The 22,111-nt window shown below is 30.7% G+C and overlaps 1 protein-coding gene across 1 annotated transcript; it reads left to right on the top strand.

The window, feature by feature from the left end:
* Nucleotides 1–21,341: 21,341 nt before the first annotated feature.
* LOC136082555 (uncharacterized) lies at nt 21,342–21,806 on the top strand. The gene has a single exon (XM_065801966.1). The coding sequence runs from the start codon at nt 21,342–21,344 to the stop codon at nt 21,804–21,806; it is 465 nt and encodes a 154-aa protein (XP_065658038.1).
* The last annotated feature ends 305 nt before the right edge of the window (nt 21,807–22,111 follow it).

Raw genomic sequence — 22,111 nt, 5'->3', positions numbered from 1 at the left:
AATCTCATCACGAAAATGAACACTTTTGAGATTGTTTTTCTGACAATTTTCTGGAAAGATATTCTTTGTCATTTTAATGAAACATCGAGGATTTTACAGAAAGAAAATTTAAACCTGGATGTTGCAGTTCGGATTCTAAAGTCATTGTTGCATTTCATTAAAGATTTGAGGAGTCAATTTGAGAATTACCAGGAAAAAGCCAAAATCTTGCTTCCAAACACTGACTACAGAGATTCTTCAAAAAGAACAAAAAAAAACCGACGTATGGCCTTCTTTGATGGTGAGGCTAAAGAATTGGAATTTCAGGGAAGTTATAAATTCAAAATTGAAACATACCTTCCTGTTATTGATTCACTAACATCAAATTTAGAAAAAAGAACATCAGCATATGAGAAGATCAATGACAATTTCGGATTTCTAGTAAACATTCAAACAATTGCCAATATTGAACTTAAAGACCATTGTTCAAACCTAGCACAAATTTATAGGAGAACATAAATGAAAATGAACTTTTTTTGAGTGCCAGCAATTTAAATATTACATTTCAAACAATGAACATTCATTTACAGAATTTTACTCAACATTAAAAAGAGACCACTTGGAAACAACTTTTCCAAATATTGAAATTTCCCTTAGAATTTTTCTGTCAATGATGGTCTTAAATTGCACTGGCGAGCGATCATTTTCAAAACTAAAACTTATAAAAAATGAACTCCGCTCAACCATGCTGCAAGAAAGATTGAACTGTTTGTCGTTAATGTCAATTGAATCAGATGTTCTTTTAACCATTGATTTTGATGATATTATTAAAGAATTTTCAAGAAAAAAATCACGTAAACGTCACATGTAAATTTTATCATTGCTTTAATAAATGTTTCCTATTTTAGTATTTGATTTAATTTTTTTACTAAGAAAAAAAAGGGCCCCAAATTAAGTCTAGCCTAGGGCCCCCGATGGCCTTAAATGGCCCTGGATATATTTAAACATATATATATGTAGGTATATGTATAGTTTTTAATATATAGATTTACATATATATATATATATATATATATATATATATATATATATATATATATATATATGTATATATATATATATATATATATATATATATATATATATATATATCAATATATATTAATCTAGTTATATAAGGAAAATATATGTACCTATGTATCTAGATATAAAATGTAGTGTATATATAAAAATATGTATATATATATATACATATATATATATATATATATATATATATATATATATATATATATATATATATTTAATTTTTATATATATATATATATATATTTATATATATATATATATATATATATATATATATATATATATATTTATATATAAATATATATATATATTTTATATATATATATATATATATAAATATATATATATTTAATTTTTTTACTAAGGAAAAAGGGGGCCCCCAAATTAAGTCTAGCCTAAGGCCCCCAATGGCCTTAAGACGGCCCTATATATATATATATATATATATATATATATATATATATATATATATATATATATATATATGAAGGGTGCGAGGGAAAAACAGGGAATGTCAATTTTTGGAAATATTAAGATAGCCCTGCAACCCGATTGTGCATTGCGATAGCTAGCTTCTGTCAAAGCACTGAGGTGAAAAAAAAAGTATAGTCAGGTAAAAATAGCCAATAAAAAATACCTATGCTACAGAAAAACAGGGAATGTCAGTCCTCTGCAACATAAAAACAAGGATAGTCAAATTGCCGCTTCACTAGAAACCTATGTATTTGCCGTATTTTTGTCACGTGACGGCAATTTAAAACGGCTAATAAATGGAAGAAAAAAAGAAAATGCAAAAAAATGAAGCTGTCAAGCCACTTAATGGGAGAAGCTTGCAACTGTGCAAGGTTACAATGCTTTGAAAACATCAGTCTGCAAGCAAGACAGACAATTCTGTACAGGTTTAATGGACTGGGTACAACAGACAAACAGAACGCCATGATAGCTGCAGCCATAATTCCAAAAACGGTGAAACAAAAACGACCTAGGAAAGAGGGGAATGAGGCCGACCTGCAGTTACTCAGTATCATTTGCTGATTCCTGATGGAGATTTATGCTCAAGAATGCAGATTTGCTTTAAGGCACTCTTGTCAATATTTGGAGTGACAAAATCCAGAGAATTCAGAAAACATTGACAAAATCCAGAGAATTCAGAAAATCTTGAGAGAATTCAGAAAACATTGACATCATCAGGTGAGTAAATCTAGATATTTAATTTGTACTTTTATGCTTAATCTTCAAAATAAGCAGTAATTTCTTTATTAGAATAACAGAATTTAGAATTTAGAACAATATTGTAGAATAACACCTTTATATCTGAAATCTATTCACAGGTTTACCACCCACTGACAAAAGAGACAAGCACAACAACAGACCGAAACCTTTTATGGAGGAGAAAGTAACCTCCATCATAAAGTACATACGCTCATTTCGAAAAAGAGGCGACTGACAACAGAAAAAGAGCTACATTTGAGGAAGGGTCATGTTTTTTATGACCGAAAAACTACAGCATTGCGGAAAGTCCAGATACTTCCAGATTTTTCTGCCGTTGCGTTTGATTTCTGGAAAAATCTACCAAGGCCTAATATAACAATGAATAATGTTTACTACATGCGACAATTATCAACGTATACTTTTAGAGTACACAAATTAGGGAGTGGTGACGTCAATTTTGAAATGTGGGGAAACAAATGAAATTGTGGGGAGAAAAGGCTCTAATGACGTGGCATCTATGCTACTTTATTTTTTCACAGAGCTGCTACCTGCTGAAGTTACAAAGCTAGAACTGTTTTGTGATTCGTGCCCTGGTCAAAACAAAAACTGAACCATCATACGATTCCTGCATTTCCTGGTTCACCACAAAAGATATTTCACCAATGTGAAACTAACCTTTTCTATTCGCGGACATTCCTTCATGGAGTGTGACAGGGACATGGCTGTCATCAATCGAAAACTACCAGTGAACACACCAGGGGAATGGTACCAGCATTTCAGGGACACAAGGAAAAACCAATCCTCTTTACAGGAGGATGGGTTTTTCCTTGTGAACTTTACAGGCAGCCCTTCAACCATCCAACACGTTACCTCTGCTTATTTTAGCCGCTAAGTTTAAAGACCTGCAGAAATTAAAGCGTTCTTGCCCACAGGAGGCACAAGATTTCTATAGCAATCATCTAAATCATGGACAATCAACCGCCAACAAGGATGATATTGGTGCCTCTGACATTGACGGTGAAGAGGAAAATTAATTATGAATAGTTGCTGCCCTTTTTTAAAGCCTGTTTTTTCCTTGTATTTTTCTTTCCTTTTTATATTTAGATTTAAAAATATTTTTGTAGCAAGTGAGTTTAATACGTTTTAATTTTTTGTTCTATTTTATGTTCAGTGTTTTTTTATAATCGTAGTTTGTAAATGTAGCATACTTGTTATTTCTGTCAAAATTGCATGTTTGGTTAAGTCTCTTTGTCATTTATGAGTGTCCACACTAGATACTTTAGTCTTATTTAAATATATATATATATATATATATATATATATATACACATATATATATATATATATATATACACACACACACACACACATATATATATATTTATATATATATATATATATATATATATATATATATATATATATATATATATATATATATATATATATATATATATATATATATAATGATAATGTTTTGTGTATATACTATCAAGAAAGTGCTTGAAGAACTAAGTAAGAGCTATAATATAGTAAAAAATAAAATACATGATTTTCACAACTTAATGTACCTGCTGTTGCAATAATCAGATAAAATAAAAACATAGTTGTTTCGCTAAAAAATAATGTACCATTGTAACTGGTTACGTAAAACTATACAGAAGAAATTCGGAAAAGACTACTATTACAACCGCGTGTATCTAATCTTGAGGTATGTGGTTTCCTTGTAAAGTTTGTATGAAGATATTTGAATGTTTGATGAATTTACATTATATTGTAATTAAGCATTAAAGTTTATTATCTTTTGAAAGAAACAGTGAACTTGGATTGAAGGTTTAACGTATGATATGTATTAAATGCTTAAGATAAATAATATCGGTAACAATCAAAATAAAAATAACAAAAATCATAAAATCGGAAGAAAAAAAAAAATTATAAAAGAAGTTACAAACTATAAATAGTAAAATATTACTAAACAATAAATCTCATAATGTTAATAAGTGTTTTATGAAATGCTTTTTAAACTTTCATTTAATTTTGTATTATAGAGCTTCTCGATCATTAGACTTTCTGTAGTCTTTCGTGAATTTCTTATAACTACATTCTTTTGATTTAGAGTCTCTCAGCCAAACATACTCACAGCCTTCAAAGCGAGCTGAATATAAGGGATTTCTTCGAATGTGGAAAAAAGCCTTTCTTGTGATACATTTATTTGTTTATTTAGACGTTCTAGCTCCGTTAAGACGCTTAAGTATTGCCTTCCAGCAAGGTTTACACAATCCAGTCAAAGCAGTCCGCAGGGTGCAGCAATTTAATTTGACAATGGCGAAACTTCGAATTATCTTGAGTAATTCTGTCGACAAAATGTGTACAGAGCAAACGATTTTAACGAATTACAAAAATTAATTGGCAACGTAACTGAAAAGGATGGTAATTTTGTTTATCAAAACATTTTATTACAAAACCTTAATAAATCTAATTCGTTGGTGCAACGACTTTATACTGATACTATAACAAGAATAACAACTTGCATGGATTTCCGATTTAAAGATATAACGTTTTCTCCTTTAATTCAAATTCAAATATTCTGCTTGACGTATCTTTTTGACCCGTAAACCTTGATTGTATATTTGGAGATGAAGAAATATCTGAAATTGTAATATATTTTAACGACCTTTTAAAAATCTACCAATGAAAACGCTAGTAATTTTCTCCTAATGTGTAAATTACCAGTGTTTTCATTGGTATATTTTAAAATTAGCGCGCGTTTTTACCGGACCGTTACTAACAGTTTAGAAATGCTAAACTGTTTTAGAGAATACGTATTCGTAAAAGTTTCTGAGGTTCTTAATATTATTTAAATATCCATTGTATTTTTCTAGATTCATTACTACTTTAATTTAAGTTTTGGATTCTTAACTAAATCATTTTTATTTATAATGCTTTGATTATGTGTTGTTTGATCAAACAACTATAAATGTAACTTATAAAAGTGTTATAAAAGTTACATCACTTTAGTGTTAATACTTTGGATGTTATAAATTTATTGCTTTGTTTTGTCTTTCATAGCAGTTTCATTAACAAATTAAAGTTTATTCGCCATATTACGTAAATTTCGTGGTTTTTCATAAACTGAAACTTTGAAGAACAGATATTTTCACAGATATCGCAATTAGCGATGCCTTAATACAACCCTTGTATATATATATATATATATATATATATATATATATATATATATATATATATATATATATATATATATATATATATATATATGTATATATATATATATATATATATATATATATATATATACACGTTTTATATATATATATATATTTGTTTTATATATATCACAGATTTTACTATTTAACAAAAAATTGAAATATTTTGATCGAAAAACAACTTTAAAACACAGAATTAATCGTAAAGTACACACAAAAACTGCTATGATTTTATTTAAAGTTAATACTAGGACTTACAAATAATGAGTTAGCATTTAGATTTAAAATATAACAATCTCAAGCGTCAAATATTTTAAATTGTTGGACACCTTTTATGTTTTCACAAATTAAAGATTTCAAACATTGGCCAACCAAAGAAGAAAATGATGCCTTTCCAAAATGTTTTGAGAAATATCCTAATGTAATTGGCATAATGAACTGTACTGATGGAACATTAGAGATCCCAAGTTTGTCCAAAGCTAAAGCTAACCATGAGCGAGACTAGGTTTTTTTAAAACGAGACGAGAAGTTAGTACTTCTCGTGAGACCGAGAACGAGACGAGAAATTTAACAACTTTTGAAAACAAAGTTATTAAAATCCAAGTAAAAAAAAAAATGTAAACATGGTTTTGACAAATAGACACAAATGACATTTGTCAAATGTAAACAACTTTTTCAAATATTATTTCAGAACTTTTTTCTAAACTTTTCCAACAAGACAATGTTTTCTCTGATTAGGATGATTTGATCTACTTTTTCTGGGTGTAAGTTGTGTCTGGATGATCGGACGACATTTCCACCTGAGCTAAAAACTCTCTCTGATTTAGTTGAACTTGCTGGAATAGCTAAAATTGTCTAGCTAATGAAGAGAGTCCTGGCAATGTATCTGAATGCAATTTTCACCAATCAAGAAACGGAAAGTCTTTTTTCTACACCCGACCGACCAACCAGCCCACGACACACACCCTCCCCGCCCACTATGAGATCTCATAGCGGGCGGAGTAGAAGAATTTATAAATGTTTCGTAATATCAAGGGTGTTTGAATAGAGGGATAATCCACGGATAATCTTTTTGTTTTTTTCTCTACTATCTACCATGACAACGCAAAATTATAAATACTTATCGTTTAACAAAATAATAAAATGGCATTTCAAGAATTAGAAATCATAAGCGAACAACTAGCTAACGACAACAGTTATTTCTCTCAATCACCTTGGTCGTTTGAAGAATGCCAGTTACCCAATTTAGAAAAAGAAAAGCTACCAATGGAAAACAGCGAGCTGAGCGAACAGCAGAACAACAGTCCGTTATCGACGGAAAGATCGCCTTTATTGAAAACAAGCTCAACGAAGGTTGCAACGAAGAGGAATATAACGACCTTGTCAGAGAGTTATCCATGTATAAAGAAACAACACTACGCCCAACAACAGCTGACGGAGGTGAAAATATCTTATCTGAAAATAGAGAGGAAAGTTTTAAAATTAGAAAGCCGACTACAACAACAACTGAACGAACAGATTCAATTGCGACCGTGTCAAGTGGACCTAGAAACGATGAACTTGAAGGAAATAAAACGCCTACAAAAGCAACTGATAACGTATGCATTGAAGCAAGGACGAATAATATTGAAGAGAAAATACAACCAACTAGAATCGGGAATAAAAACATTATCGAAATTTCAGACGATAGTGACTTCGAACAAGAAGATATCGAAGAAAAAGCATGTTGCGACAACATCACAATAACTGACCGCTGTAAAGAATTAGAATTGGACAACTCTGTAAGTGTTATTGATTCAGGAGACATTTTAAAATTATTCATTGTAAAAATGTTGTATGAAAGTATTAAAAAATAATATTTAGGAATTGTTTGCTTTTAATAAATGCCTGAAACGGGGATTTGATATATTCCACGTCATGTATTCAGGGGAACCTACTGAATCTGTATGGTACAATCACAACACAGGAAAATGTGAACGACTCATGTTATGTCAAAAAACCCATACAAAGTGCGTCCATTTCGATGGAAAAGAAACGGAGTTCCACGGTCAGCGACACACCCACGCGATTCTGGCCGTATATAGTATCGAAAAGAACGACAGATCAGGGGAGGCTGAACAAATCGCTATCCGAAGAGCTTACTACCGAGCAAGGCGATACGGATGCCCAGGATGTAACGACATCCACCAAAAACGCTACGGACACCAGTGCGGCATCTGTAAAGCAAGGGTTAAAGTTATCAACGCTGCTTCCCCTGGTCACGTCAAAAACGCGATTAGGTACGTGCTGGAGCGTGATTAGTTACGTGATGGCTCACATAGTTTTTAATTTCGAAGGGGTCGAGGAAGAAACTCGTAAACTAGTACCAAAAGAATCAATGCGACAAAGACAAAAAAAAACTTATGCTAATTATTTATTTAAGCACAAAATAATGAACGCACGACAGTATGACGACGAATTATCTAACTCTCCCGAACTACGAGCACTGGAATTCACTGTCGATTTAAAAGACATGGAAACTATAAAAAAGACAATATTCCGACAGGTATATTTACAATATAGACATACTGATGTTTTATCCCCTAGAATATCGATTTGTAACGATACATCTAAACTAGGAGCATTAATGTTCTTCCTAACAAATGTATCATTACAAAATGGCATCTCCACATATAGACTAAGGCAATTACTGTGTAACTTTATATTTAATTTAAACCACAAAAAAAGAGGCTTAATATTATGTGGCCCAAGCGATTCGGGAAAAACATTCCTTGCTAATTTACTGTATTCAGCTTACCTACCCCATGAAATTGGATATTTCAACTGCCCCACTGGCCCTAACACATCACCGTTTCTGCCTATAGATGTGATGAGATGGTATTCGAACATCTAGGGGTAATACAAATGATGAAGCAATTGCTAGAGGGTTCAAAAACATTAACAACGGATGTCAAATATAAGGACGCAATGCCCATTGATGCACATCCTACGTTAATAACAATGAACGCATCGAGCAAGTATGACATTTTAAAATGGCATCCTAGTGAGTATCAGGCATTTGAAAACAGATGCACGATATTATACCTGGGAACGCCACTTTTAAATATAATGACACAGCCTGAACTCGATGCACTTAGCAATTGCGGTCTGGAATTGTTATACCTATTGTCGGTACTACGAAACGAAAAACAAACTACGGACGAGGAGGTGTTAGATAAATTCAAAGACTACGTTTCACTTTAGAATATATATTATAAACATAAATTTACAACTCAGTTTTCTTTTCTGCGGGTTCCTCTTCGTCGGTAGCAGGCGCCAAACTAACAAACATAGTGGAAAACGAAGGATAAAATATTTTCTGGTAACTGTTCAAAAATGTTATTTTAGGATTGCCTTTAACAAACGGGTTAGCCATAGTAACAGTAGAATACATAGCGTCTTTACCAAATCTAGATTGCTTTATTTTAGGTCGTTTATATAAAGGGTTAACGGGATAAACACGCGTTTGATCATATGTCCAATCTTTATCAAATATCTGAATACGACGTTTCAATCTTAAACGACCACGGACAGTAGTAGGCATAACGTCCTTTCCAATATAAGCAGGATCAATACAAAAATATAAACGTTTGCAGCATTTGTTACCACTAAAAGGCATAACAGTAGGCAGATTATTCCAATAGGTATTATAAGTAGTTTCAACCATTTTATCACCAGCGGCGATATCATAATTTTCTCGATTTTTAAACAATACAGACGAATGATCAAAATCGGCATAGGGCTGTAAAAACACATCAAAACATTGCTCAATATTATAAGGTTCCTTAGAATCGCCACAATAGGGTGTAATAGGGTTATATATAGAATGAGCATTTCCTGTATTATAAGACTCGATGGGAATGCCCTCGCGCTGAGTATACCAGCGGTCAATTTGAACAGGATAACGAACATCTTTACGCGCCAGGTCTTCTTGCGACGTAATAGCACGACCAATAAGATTTTTAATACCAAAATTAGGCATATGAACATGACCCATGCGATAATCACAAGGATAAGTATTAACAACGTTCCATTTCTCGTCGAGAAAACCATTGGCTTTCTGTCGCTCGATACTAGTATTAGTATCAATAAACTGACCACCTCTGTCAAGCGATGTGTCGCTAAATTTAAATTTAACAGCAGAATAAGGATCATTAAGAAGAAGCTTCATAGGCTTACGCAAACCAATATCGTTATTCCAAACAACTTTATGAATAACTTTCTCGGCGACATTGTTACGTTCAATAAAACGAGGATCTTTAGTACTAATTACATTGCCAAATCTAGTTTGAACAGGTTTGCCATCGACGCTATCAAAAAATGAATTTTCCAATAACTTAATAGTAGGCAAGGAAGACGGCTTCTTGTCAGCAGAAGACAACTTTAAATTAAATATTTTAATAATATCATCAGCATCGGTAAGAGGATATATAACATCGGATATCATTTGATCGCCTTCAACATCAAAAAACCTAAGACCAATATTAGACATTTCCAAAGGAACAGACGAATTCTGAGTAGTCTTAAGTTGATTCTCGACACGAACATCCATGACTTCACATTCAACTGACTTATCGACATAAAATATACCACCAGATGTCATCCAGTATTGATCAATGTTAGTCCAAAGATTAGGGTAATCAACAGGAAAATAATATACGTTTTGAACAGTATCATTAGTGCATTCACAATACCAATATATATTCTGTTCAACACAAAATTCGTCATAGAAACCCTTACTACAATCAAACCCTCTTTCGATAACGAAATCGGGCGATGCGCCCACTTCCCGATTTGAAGGTTGTTCCGCCATTAATTAAGTGAGTTCCGCGCTGAGACCAACCGTTTCTTCCTTTTGGATGAACGAATACTCTTCGGCTTGTCCGCACCATAAGCAGCAGCAAAATCAAATGAAAAATTACCCCAAACTTTATCTAATATAGACGAACTCTCCTTCAAAACACTCCACGGAGAGGCCATCTTGGGCAATTCATCATAAAATGTAGGAAATTCATAAGGTTCAAAATTGTGTTTAAATAACTTTTTAGCCAGCTTAGCTTCCTTAATATAGGGTATCTCTTTTGGGTCGTAAATATCAGGTACGCCGGGTTTAAGACGCATATAATCAGGAATATCATCAGTAGGAACAGGTTGATAATCAGGATCATAATTCCATCCCTCGATACTCTCGGAAGCAGTAGACATATCAGTAACATTAACGGACTGAGTAGAATTAGAATACACACTGCTAGTATTAATAGAACTACTTCGAGACCAATCAGAGTCAGAATATAACATATCCTCAAATATATTGGTTGGTCGAGTTTTACCCATTTCCTTTAGCGCAATATATTCCGTACGACTAATGTTATTCTTAGGTAACATAGCATTTTTAAGTATCTTCCTAACATTAGGCATTTTCATATAAGGTACGGTTTCTTTAGCCAAACCGGCAACGCTTTTAATATTTTTTGCAGCACTAACAACAGTTCTAGGATTTAAGGCGCCAGTTAATCCGGTTACAACAGATTCGGCGATACGAGCTGATTTCTGATCTTTGAAATTCTTTTCATTGACACCAAATATTTGTTTATCCCACCCAGGCGCAACCTATAAAAACTGCTTAGGATTGACTTTATTTTGTTTAAACTGAGGTGCATTGGGTTTGAAATTTGGAGGAATTGGAAAGTAATAATCGTCGGCCATCTGTAAGCTGAACAGTATCCTTGCATCCGCATATATTCCAAATATAACATGCAAATAAATTATGATCAATACATTCATTGTACAAACTCTTACATGTAGTTTTACCACACCAATCACAGTGGGTAACAGGTACCAACGCAAGCAACATCAAAAACATATCTGACTCGGAAACCGTTAAACGCCTTATATAGGAAGAGATTAACATAAAGCCAATAATACGAAACATTTATAAATTCTTTACCGTCCAACCTACCACCACCGACCATATATAACTATGAGATATTATATTCATATTATTCGTTAATAGAAACCATCCCACCGACCACGTGGGATCCCACGTGGTCGGTGGGATGGTTTCTATTAACGAATAATAAGAATATCCATTGTATTTTTCTAGATGCATTACTACTTTAATTTAAGTTTTGGATTCTTAACTAAATCATTTTTATTTATAATGCTTTGATTATGTGTTGTTTGATCAAACAACTATAAATGTAACTTATAAAAGTGTTATAAAAGTTACATCACTTTAGTGTTAATACTTTTGAAGTTATAAATTTATTGCTTTGTTTTGTCTTTCATAGCAGTTTCATTAACAAATTAAAGTTTATTCGCCATATTACGTAAATTTCGGTTTTTCATAACCTGAAACTTTGAAGAACAGATATTTTCACATATATCGCAATTAGCGATGCCTTAATACAACCCTTGTGTATATATATATATATATATATATATATATATATATATATATATATATATATATATATATATATATATATATATTTATATATATATATTTATATATATATATTTATATATATATATATATATATATATATACATGTTTCATATATATAAATATATTTGTTTTATATCACAGATTTTACTATTTAACAAAAAATTGAAATATTTTGATCAAAAAACAACTTTAAAACACAGAATTAATCGTAAAGTACACACAAAAACTGCTATGATTTTATTTAAAGTTAATACTAGGACTTACAAATAATGAGTTAGCATTTAGATTTAAAATATAACAATCTCAAGCGTCAAATATTTTAAATTGTTGGACACCTTTTATGTTTTCACAAATTAAAGATTTCAAACATTGGCCAACCAAAGAAGAAAATGATGCCTTTCCAAAATGTTTTGAGAAATATCCTAACGTAATTGGCATAATAAACTGTACTGATGGAACATTAGAGATTCCAAGTTTGTCCAAAGCTAAAGCTAACCATGAGCGAGACTAGGTTTTTTCAAAACGAGACGAGAAGTTAGTACTTCTCGTGAGACCGAGAACGAGACGAGAAATTTAACAATTTTTGAAAACAAAGTTATTAAAATCCAAGTAAAAAAAAAAATGTAAACATGGTTTTGACAAATAGACACAAATGACATTTGTCAAATGTAAACAACTTTTTCAAATATTATTTCAGAACTTTTTTCTAAACTTTTCCAACAAGACAATGTTTTCTCTGATTAGGATGATTTGATCTACTTTTTCTGGGTGTAAGTTGTGTCTGGATGATCGGACGACATTTCCACCTGAGCTGAAAACTCTCTCTGATTTAGTTGAACTTGCTGGAATAGCTAAAATTGTCTAGCTAATGAAGAGAGTCCTGGCAATGTATCTGAATGCAATTTTCACCAATCAAGAAACGGAAAGTCTTTTTTTGGCATCAGGGAGATATTCATACTGGCGCATTTCGCTCAAAATAGGATTCAGTTCAGATGTTGGCTGTCCTGAGTACTTAACATCTGGACAGCTACTACATGTAGCTGTCCTGAGCTCTAGAAGTCCAAAGGTCAGAAGTAAATGCAGCACTTTTTAGATTTGGCGTAATCCCCGTTATTAGGCTCTTCATTCCAGCTTGAACTTCTCTTGACCGAATTGAAAGCTTTCTTGAATGTGTTGTTCTGTGATGAAGGCTTAGTGTAGTGTTTGCAATGTCAAACAATTTCTTGACACCTCTTCCTTCGACTGCTGAAAAGGATGCCAGATCAGTGCAAAAGTAATCCAGCATTGCAGAGTCAAAATGTTTTTGAATGGAATTGTCTTTCTCATATTTGGATTTTGTTTCAAGTATTTCGACCATGGTTCGTTGTTTCTTCTTAGGAGGAGGAGGAAGAGAGTCGTCAGTTTTTTCAGAATAATCAACGTAATCCTTGCTTTGTTTTTTTACGAGGTGACGATGAAGTCCGCTTGTGTTTCCATCTTTTGTTTTCAAAGACTTTTTGCACGTCTTGCATTCAGCACCGTCACTTGTTTTTTGAGAATATCTCCAGAATTTGTTTTTTCTTGGTGACATTTTTGATCGTTGAAATGAGGCAAGAATATTTCTTTTCGGTATGAACAATATGTGTCAAGTTGAATTCCACTGGTAAACTAATGAAATTAAGTCGAAAGTGCACTATTTCATACAAAAAGTTTTTGTATTTTCTAATCTAATTAAAAATATTTAATTAAAATTTTTTAATTTGATTTTTTTTTTAAATCTAATTAAAAAATCTAATTAAAAATAAAGAACTAAAAATTTTGAGGTCATAAATTCGACCGCTATGTTTATGTTAGTTTTTTGTCAAAAAGAAATTAAATTTTGAACAAGATTTATTAAAATCACGGAGTTAAAATATTAATTAATTAAAAATACAAATTATTTAGCATTTTGTAAATTATAATAATTTTTTATTTGGAAAATAATATAATATTAAAGTCTCGTTTTATTTCTCGCGAGAATTTTCTATTTATCGTTTCTCACGAGAAATAGAATAGTCCCATTTCTAGCGAGAAACGAGAACGAGACGAGATCTCGCTCATGGTTAGCTAAAGCCCAAACTTATTTAACATACAAATCCAAGAATACCTAGAAATTTTTATTTTGTGTCTCTCCAAATGGTACTGTGTCCTTTATTTAAAGGCATATGGAGGTAACGCATCAGATCAATTTATTCCAGAGAAGAATTTTAGATAAAATTGTATAAGGAGATCCTTTAACGGATGACAAAGGAATTAATATTAGTGATATGCTTCTTGGAAAAGGGAAACATTGTTATTCTTCCTTTTTAAAAAGAAAAAAAAAACCTCTTTAAAAGAAATACCACAAAAACTGTTGCAAAAACTGTTTACAAAATTGAACCGGCACCGAAAATAATCAAAACGTCAATCTAATACATCGAGACGTTTTTATAAAAAGTGGAAATAGAACAAGATAATTCTAACGTCGCGAAATTTGTGCAACAGAATATTTATTTGAACTTACATACTAGAAAAAAAATCCTCTTTAAAGAAATACCACAAAAACTGTTGCAAAGGCACTCATTCATGTCGAAAGAGCAACTTCTCGAATAAAAAATTTCATATATTGCAATGTGTTATTTCTTTAAAAAAAACCCAGCTTGACGACATTTTAACAATTTGTGCAGCCTTAACTAATTTAGCTCCTCCATTGAAACTATTATAAACTACTATTTTATTAGATTAGGTAACTCACGGGACAAGTTTGATTATATTTTAATAAATTTGTGTTTCATAAAAGTAAATATTTAGTGTAGGCAAGAAAAGTAAATATTTTGCGTATTTCAAAATGTTGATTGAGAAAAAAATTAGTCGAATTGATACAAAACAAATTGTTAAAATTTTGAGTCAGTATGAGCCAAATTAGATCATATTTTAATATAAGGAACTTTTTTTTTTTTTTTTTAACTAAAACAATGATCAATAATGTTAAATTACTATCTTTAAAAAAGCAATAACTTTACAAAATTGAACCGGCACCGAAAATAATCAAAACGTCAATCTAATACAACGAGACGTTTTTTTAAAAAGCAGCTGTATCGCACACAATTAAACACAAGGCCAGCGCGAAGGCTGTGAACTATATAATAGGCAAATTGGAAGCTTTGTTTAGACTCCCCACTTCACACCAAATCGCGCCAACCTACTTAAAGAAGTTTATAATTCAAACGTTTTTTAATTTTTCTACAGAGATAAATAAACAATTTAGTATAAGTATAATAATTGAGTTTGAACAAATTTTTCTTAATAAATAACATTTCTAAAAATAAACTTAATTTATATCTGACAAAACCAGTGTCATTTAATCACTAATTGAGTTTAATATTTTTAGTTTAAAAGAATAGTTAAAGCTATGTTTTCGTAAAAGAGTAAATGTGCCAAAATTTTTTTTACAAGAGACCGTTTTAAGCACCAGCTTAACTTTATTAGATCCGTATAAGGCAAGGTGGCGCACGAATTTTTGATACCTTTTAAGGCTTGCAGCGCTGGTTTTATTCTGAGGGAGGAGGCGGTTTAAAACAAAATAATTTAAAATATGTTTATACCTTGTATTAAATAATTTTGCAAAAACTAAGTGTTCTCCTTTTGCTACGATCGCTGACTACTTAATACATTATCTTCAATAGATTTTTTTTATTACCGCATTTATACATACATACATATATATATATATATATATATATATATATATATATATATATATATACATATATACATATATATATATATAGATCTATAGTTTGTTGTCTTTGGGAAGAGCGAAAGGAAAAAAGTGATTCTTACGCCAACACATACGTCAATTTTAATTACTTTTGACTTTCGTCCAACATTTGCGTGTTGGACGAAAGTAAAAACCATTAATTTAATTACAAATAAATCGTTTTTTAAAAAAACCACAAAAACACAAATTTAATTGACCAGAATGTTCTTAAAAACATTCTGAATGTTTTTAACAATATAAACAATGTTTTTATTTTTATTTTTTGTAATAAAATGTTTTTATTTTTAATTTTTTTTATAAAATGTTTTTATTTTTATTTATTTTTACTGTAAATCATGCGCGGAGTGTTGCTACATCGACTATCTTATAGCCTGACTCGCAAGGGAGTGCTGCTACATCGACATGTATATATATGTATACATATATATATATATATATATATATATATATATATATATATATATATATATATATATATATATATATTTATATGTATATATATATATATATATATATATATATATATATATATATATATATATATATATATATATATATATATATATATATATATATAGCAAGGAGTAGGATTACAGTTATTATGCACTATTTGAAATATATTTTGACTGATAAATTACGTTTATAATCCAGTTTACATAAAACTTAGAAACAAATTCGTAAAGAAAAGAAAATTATTGCAGAATGAGGGTAAACATGTGCAACTTGTAACGCACTCCCCCTAACTTCGTCCTACTAAATCCTTCCTGTCATACCGGAAAAAAATAACATTACGTTTTTTATAGATAAATTCCATTAAGCATTTATTCACATTGCACTATTATTACACTTAGTTCTCTCTAATGGAGTGGAGTTACTTTATTAAACAAGCGTTAAGACAATTAAATTAAAAGTAAACAAAGGTTAATGTTTCAGCATTTCAAGACATCTTTTGGATAAATATAAGTAAAAATATAACAAACGTTTAAAAATTTTAATTTTAAAAAAAGTATTCTAGACTAATTTAAAAAATGTTAAACTCAATTTTTAATTATAAATCATTTGCATAATTAATTGGCGCAATTTTTTCATTAAATGTTTTAACATTTTTATTGTATTATCGCATGCTTTGTTTAAAAAGTCATTTAGTATTTTTTCAACATCTTCTATTACAATAAAATGATACAAATTTCGAAAACATATAGCAGACATTATTTTTTGTTCATAAACAATCTTTGCGTTTGAACTCGCTTTTTTTATAAAAGAGTCATCTATACAAACACGCTAACAGAAACAGTCTTCAGACGTGTACACAAAGAAATCACACTATTTAAACTCTAATATACATTTGCAGTTGCACTAGGTAACAATAAGCATGGTCTCTCTTTAGGCAAAACTTATCTTGATAAACTTCCAAGTAGGCACCTTTTTAAAAGACAAATTTACATATAGTAAGTCCTCTATGTGTCAATGCAAACTTTATTTCCAGTAACCCAGGTTTATGGTATTAACAAGAGACCAAATCATCAAGACTTGCTCCTAAAAAAAAGACCACAATAAGCCTGTGTTAAAGCCAGCCATTTTAACCTTAGAGGTTTTATGAAGTTTTTTGTTAATTTTTGCATGTTTTTTCCAGCAAATGGGTTATTACTTACTCCGATTTGTAGCTTTTTACTGAATTTTTAGGCAGTACCGACAAATTTTGCTTAGCAGAGATTTTGATTTGTCAGGAATAATAATATTACTTTTGTCATTAACTTTATTGACAGCAGATTTAAAGTTTGATGCATCAGTGCAATCTATTCGATGTTGAAACCAAAAGTCACTTGAATATTGATTGATTTTTTTTTCCATGAGCAAAGATTGCTACCCTTATGTTATTTTTAAGTTCTTCATTAATATATTAAAAGTAAACGGATCACCTGTTTTAATTACTTATGCAATTAAGTTTGGAGAATTAATAAATAAAGACGTTGCAATATTAATTTCTTCTTAGACAATACAGATATTTAAATGCATACTTTTTTACGCATTAGTGTAACTGAGCCACAGTTACCATTCCTGATGTCAGCAAGTGACTCTATATCATTTTCAGTAAGAGAATTATTAGCTATTTTTTGCCTCTTAAATATATTACTTACGTTTTCTTCCTTTTTTGCTTTTTTCAACTCTATTTCAATCAATGTGGCAGGGACATGCAGTTGACTTTGTTTTTCAGACGGAACACTTCATTGTTGTTTTTAGAAGTACAGAAATGGTTATTAACTAATCTTAATACCTTTTCAATGTACCATAACAGGCCAACAACATTTTTTTTGTTGTTGTTGTTGTTTTTCGCCTCCTCAAAGCCATGAAGGCCACTACAGATGAGGAAGCTACTCAATAGTGGTTATAACCCTCTCTCAACTCTATAACTCCGAAACACGAACCTCGACGAACAAGGCCGCTGCGCGGAGAAACAAGTTGAGCGCGGTACTACCAGGGACGTGGTGGGGATTGAACTCGGAACTTCTCGCTTCTGAAGCGAGCGCTTTACCACTACACCATTACCGCATGCGTGCACATATCAGATGTTCTAAACATATAAATATACGTATTTTTTTTTTAATCTAAAAAAGATTGTGTAAAATATTATTTAACAATATTACATACCCAGCTGGACAGGAGCAATCTACAGTTATAAAATCACATTAATCGTATGTATTTTGTATTATACATTAATGTATAACAATCCTGACACCATATGGTGTGTTGGTTAGTTTTCGCTCTAGCAAACAAAGACCTCGTATAAAACAGTATCTGCATGTATCATTTATTGGATGTTACATTACATTAAATAAATGATCTGAGTTGAAAAGACTTTTTTTCACCTTCAAATGCTTTGCCAGTGTTATGACTGTAAAGATAATCATTGATCTGTTGCAATAATGTCTCTGAAAAATTTGCAGCTACTTTAGTCCAATCAATTCTTAAATTCATACCATGAGGTATTTCAATATAAAGTTTTTTTAAAATATCTAATTGAATTTCATTAGGTTCATCTGTAGCATCAGTAATAGTGATAAGAAGATTCATACTAAATACACTTTAGACGTGATTCACACGAGTTTGCTTATTATATTCCGATTGATACCATGATCACTCAAATACTCTTGAGGCTTAAATATAGTCCATTCTTCAATTTTTGGGGGTATTTTCAGTAAAACAAGTATCAGTCAGAAATAAAAACCGTAGGCAACACGTGACGTTGTTTCTCATACTGTTTGATCTGAATTTACGGCTGAAGGCATCTTGGTTAATGCCACGTTTTTTGTTGTTGTTGTAACAATATTGTTAAAATGGGTTATGTTTTATTTTTTATTATCTTAGAATATCCATGCTTGTATCGTATTATAAAATAAAGATATTAAACCAAAGATCAGTCTGATTTTTAAAGAACACATTCGTTTCTGTATGGGGCCGAAACCCATGCATTAATTGATTTAAAGATAATATTGATTTAGAGATTCTTTTTTACCGATGGCTTCCTTAGTTAAGAAAAAGCAAATAAGAAATGGACATTGAGTTTACCTGAGAAGGTTGTTCGCAGAAATTGACGACGATTTAAAAGAAATTGAGAAGATTGTTATTGAAGTTATTATTTGACTACTATAGAGACCAAACATGTGATAATAAAGAATTAAGACGACGAAATTATGGACTTATTGGCGGACATTATATCTCAAATTGAGGATACTAGCTCGTGGACTAGTGATATTTTAAGTAACATAGAGAATTTACGGTTTCTTAGTAAAGAGGTGAAAGAATTTGAGAAAGATTTATCCACTTAAATTGTTTCTTCTAAAATTTTTATGAGGCTTTCAAAAAGCCTTCAAAAAGCTTTCAAAATAAACAATTCAAAAATTTCTCCGGTGATATATTATCATGGAAAGGGTTTAGGGATCAGCTTTCAACTGCCATTGACAGTAATGAAGATCTTTCCGATATAGCAAAGTGATCATTTAAAATCATATCTTTCTGGTAGGGCACAAAAGCTAATTGAAGGACTTAAACTTAGCCAAAACAATTAGAGGAAAGCAATACAACTTTTAAAGGACAGGTTTGGTAATACTCAAAATCTCATTGCAGCCCATATGGATGATCTTCGAAAAATAAATCCATTGCGAAATTTAAAACAAGTTACACAACTTCGTCAAATGTATGATAAGCTTGAAAAAAGTATAAGAAATTTAAAGGCCCTAAATGTTGAAACATGTACTTATGGACCACTTCTTATTACCATTATATCAGAAAGAATTCCACGTGAGTTATGCATTATTATTTCAAGACATTTCAAAAATGATGAATGGAACTTAAATGAATATATGAATGAGATTAAGACAGAACTCTCAGATCTAGAGCGTTATGAAGCTGTTACTGATACAAGTATCGAAGTAGATGAAAATATACTAATTACATTACAGAATATGTACATTGATAAACAAAAAATAATCAGCACCATTTGAGCAATAATCAAAGACATTTAACTATAACAATATCCAAAGAAATAATCAAGAAACTAGAGACACTTGTGTTTTGTAAAGAACAACACTTATTATCTAGATGCAGAAATATAACTGATGTAAAAAACCGTCGAAGTATAGTTCAAAAGCAGGACAGATGTTTGTATGCTTAAAAAGAGGACATTAGGCGAGTTTTGTCGAATAAATTATCAGTGCGTAAAATGCAAAAAGGAGCATAACATAACTTTATGCGATGCTGAAAGTAACAAGGTTCCAAATAAATTGGTATCAGAAGTCCAGAGTTATTTAATTAATCATCAAAATGTTTACTGACATGCATATATAGTACACTTTTACGTTTTCGCATGTTCAAGATAGGACTGATATCTGATATCTATATCTGATATAAGCGTTTTTAAATGTTGGTATATGCAATGAGCATAAGGATCAATTGTGATTTTTATGGTATGATGATAAGAACAACATGTTAATTATTTACTGTTTCCTGCGAATAGTATTTGAAATCACTAGTAGTCCTTTTTTGTTAAATACTATAATTATAAAGCACATGGAAAATTATTAGATCATTTAAAGAATTATTTTATTTATATTTATTATTAATTATTATTATTTATTATTATTTAACTAATTTATTAATTTATTTATTATTAATAATTAATTAAATTATTAGATCATTTAAAGAGTTAACAAAAAAGTTTCTAAGAGATTTATATGTTGACGATTCTACAGTTGGTGTGAGTACAATCAGTTAAGGTATTCAATTTTATGAATTCATAAAAGAAGCTATGAAAAAGGGAGAATTTATTCTGCGAAAATGGTTTAGTAATTCACCAGAGTTAAGTAGGTACATTGCAGATAAAAAAAAAGAGAAACCCTTGCTGAATAAGGAAGGCAGTTATGCAAAATTTGAATTAAATAGAAGTAATGATATGGTAGTTAATTGTGTAAAGGTTTTGGGATTATTATGGAATGGGAAAAGCAATGAGCTTTATTTCAAATTTTAAGCTATTGTACAAGAAGCATTGAATTTACCTTTCACTAAAAGAAATATGCTTAGTGTTGGAGCAAAATTTTATGATTCGTTAGGTCTTATTTCACCGTTTGTTATTGTGAAAAAACTATTGTTTCAAGCTTTGTGTATTGATAAACTTGAGATGATAAATTCTGAAATCCACGAAAATTGGTTAACGTATTTAAATGGACTAGAAGTTATTTCCAGCATTACTGTAACAAGATACTGTTTTAAAAAACTAGATGATGTAGCAAAGTATGTTACGATGCATGGTTTTAGTGATAGCTCTCAAGTTGCTTATTCAGCAGTTATATATGCTCAAGTAAAAACCAAGGAGGGTCGAATGTCTAAGTTGATAACCTCAAAGACGAAAGTTACTCCAATAAAAAAGTTAACAATTCCACGTTTGGAATTTATTGGCTGTTTGTTATTAGCGAATTTGATGGACAAGGTTGTTCAAGAATTTAAAGACGTTTTGATTGTGGAGAAAATTTATTATTGAACAAATAGCGAAATATCTTTATTATCTTGGATAAAAAATTCTAAAAGAGACTGGAACTTATGAGTCCAGCATCGTGTGTCGTTTTGTTAATTAATTCAAGAATTAAGTAGCAAAAATGATTGGTCCCATATTTAGGAAGAAAACAACCCAGCATATATCCCGACTAGAAACTTAAATCTGTTAACGTTTCAGACCAATGGCTTGTGGTAGGAGGGTCCTTTGTTTCTAAAAACTAATATCACTCCAAAATAAAGGAAATATTTTGATAGTAATATGGCAGAAAGTATTAGTGAGTTAAAATATAC

This window comes from Hydra vulgaris, chromosome 07, assembly GCF_038396675.1.
Source record: "Hydra vulgaris chromosome 07, alternate assembly HydraT2T_AEP".
In the NCBI taxonomy this organism is placed as follows: domain Eukaryota; kingdom Metazoa; phylum Cnidaria; class Hydrozoa; order Anthoathecata; family Hydridae; genus Hydra; species Hydra vulgaris.
The sequence above is the reverse complement of the archived record's forward strand: the minus strand, read 5'-3'. Positions and strand labels throughout refer to the sequence as shown.

Bases quoted from the DNA above. Each gene is read 5' to 3' on its own strand.
- LOC136082555 (XM_065801966.1), top strand. From the start codon at position 21,342: ATGCTTAGTGTTGGAGCAAAATTTTATGATTCGTTAGGTCTTATTTCA.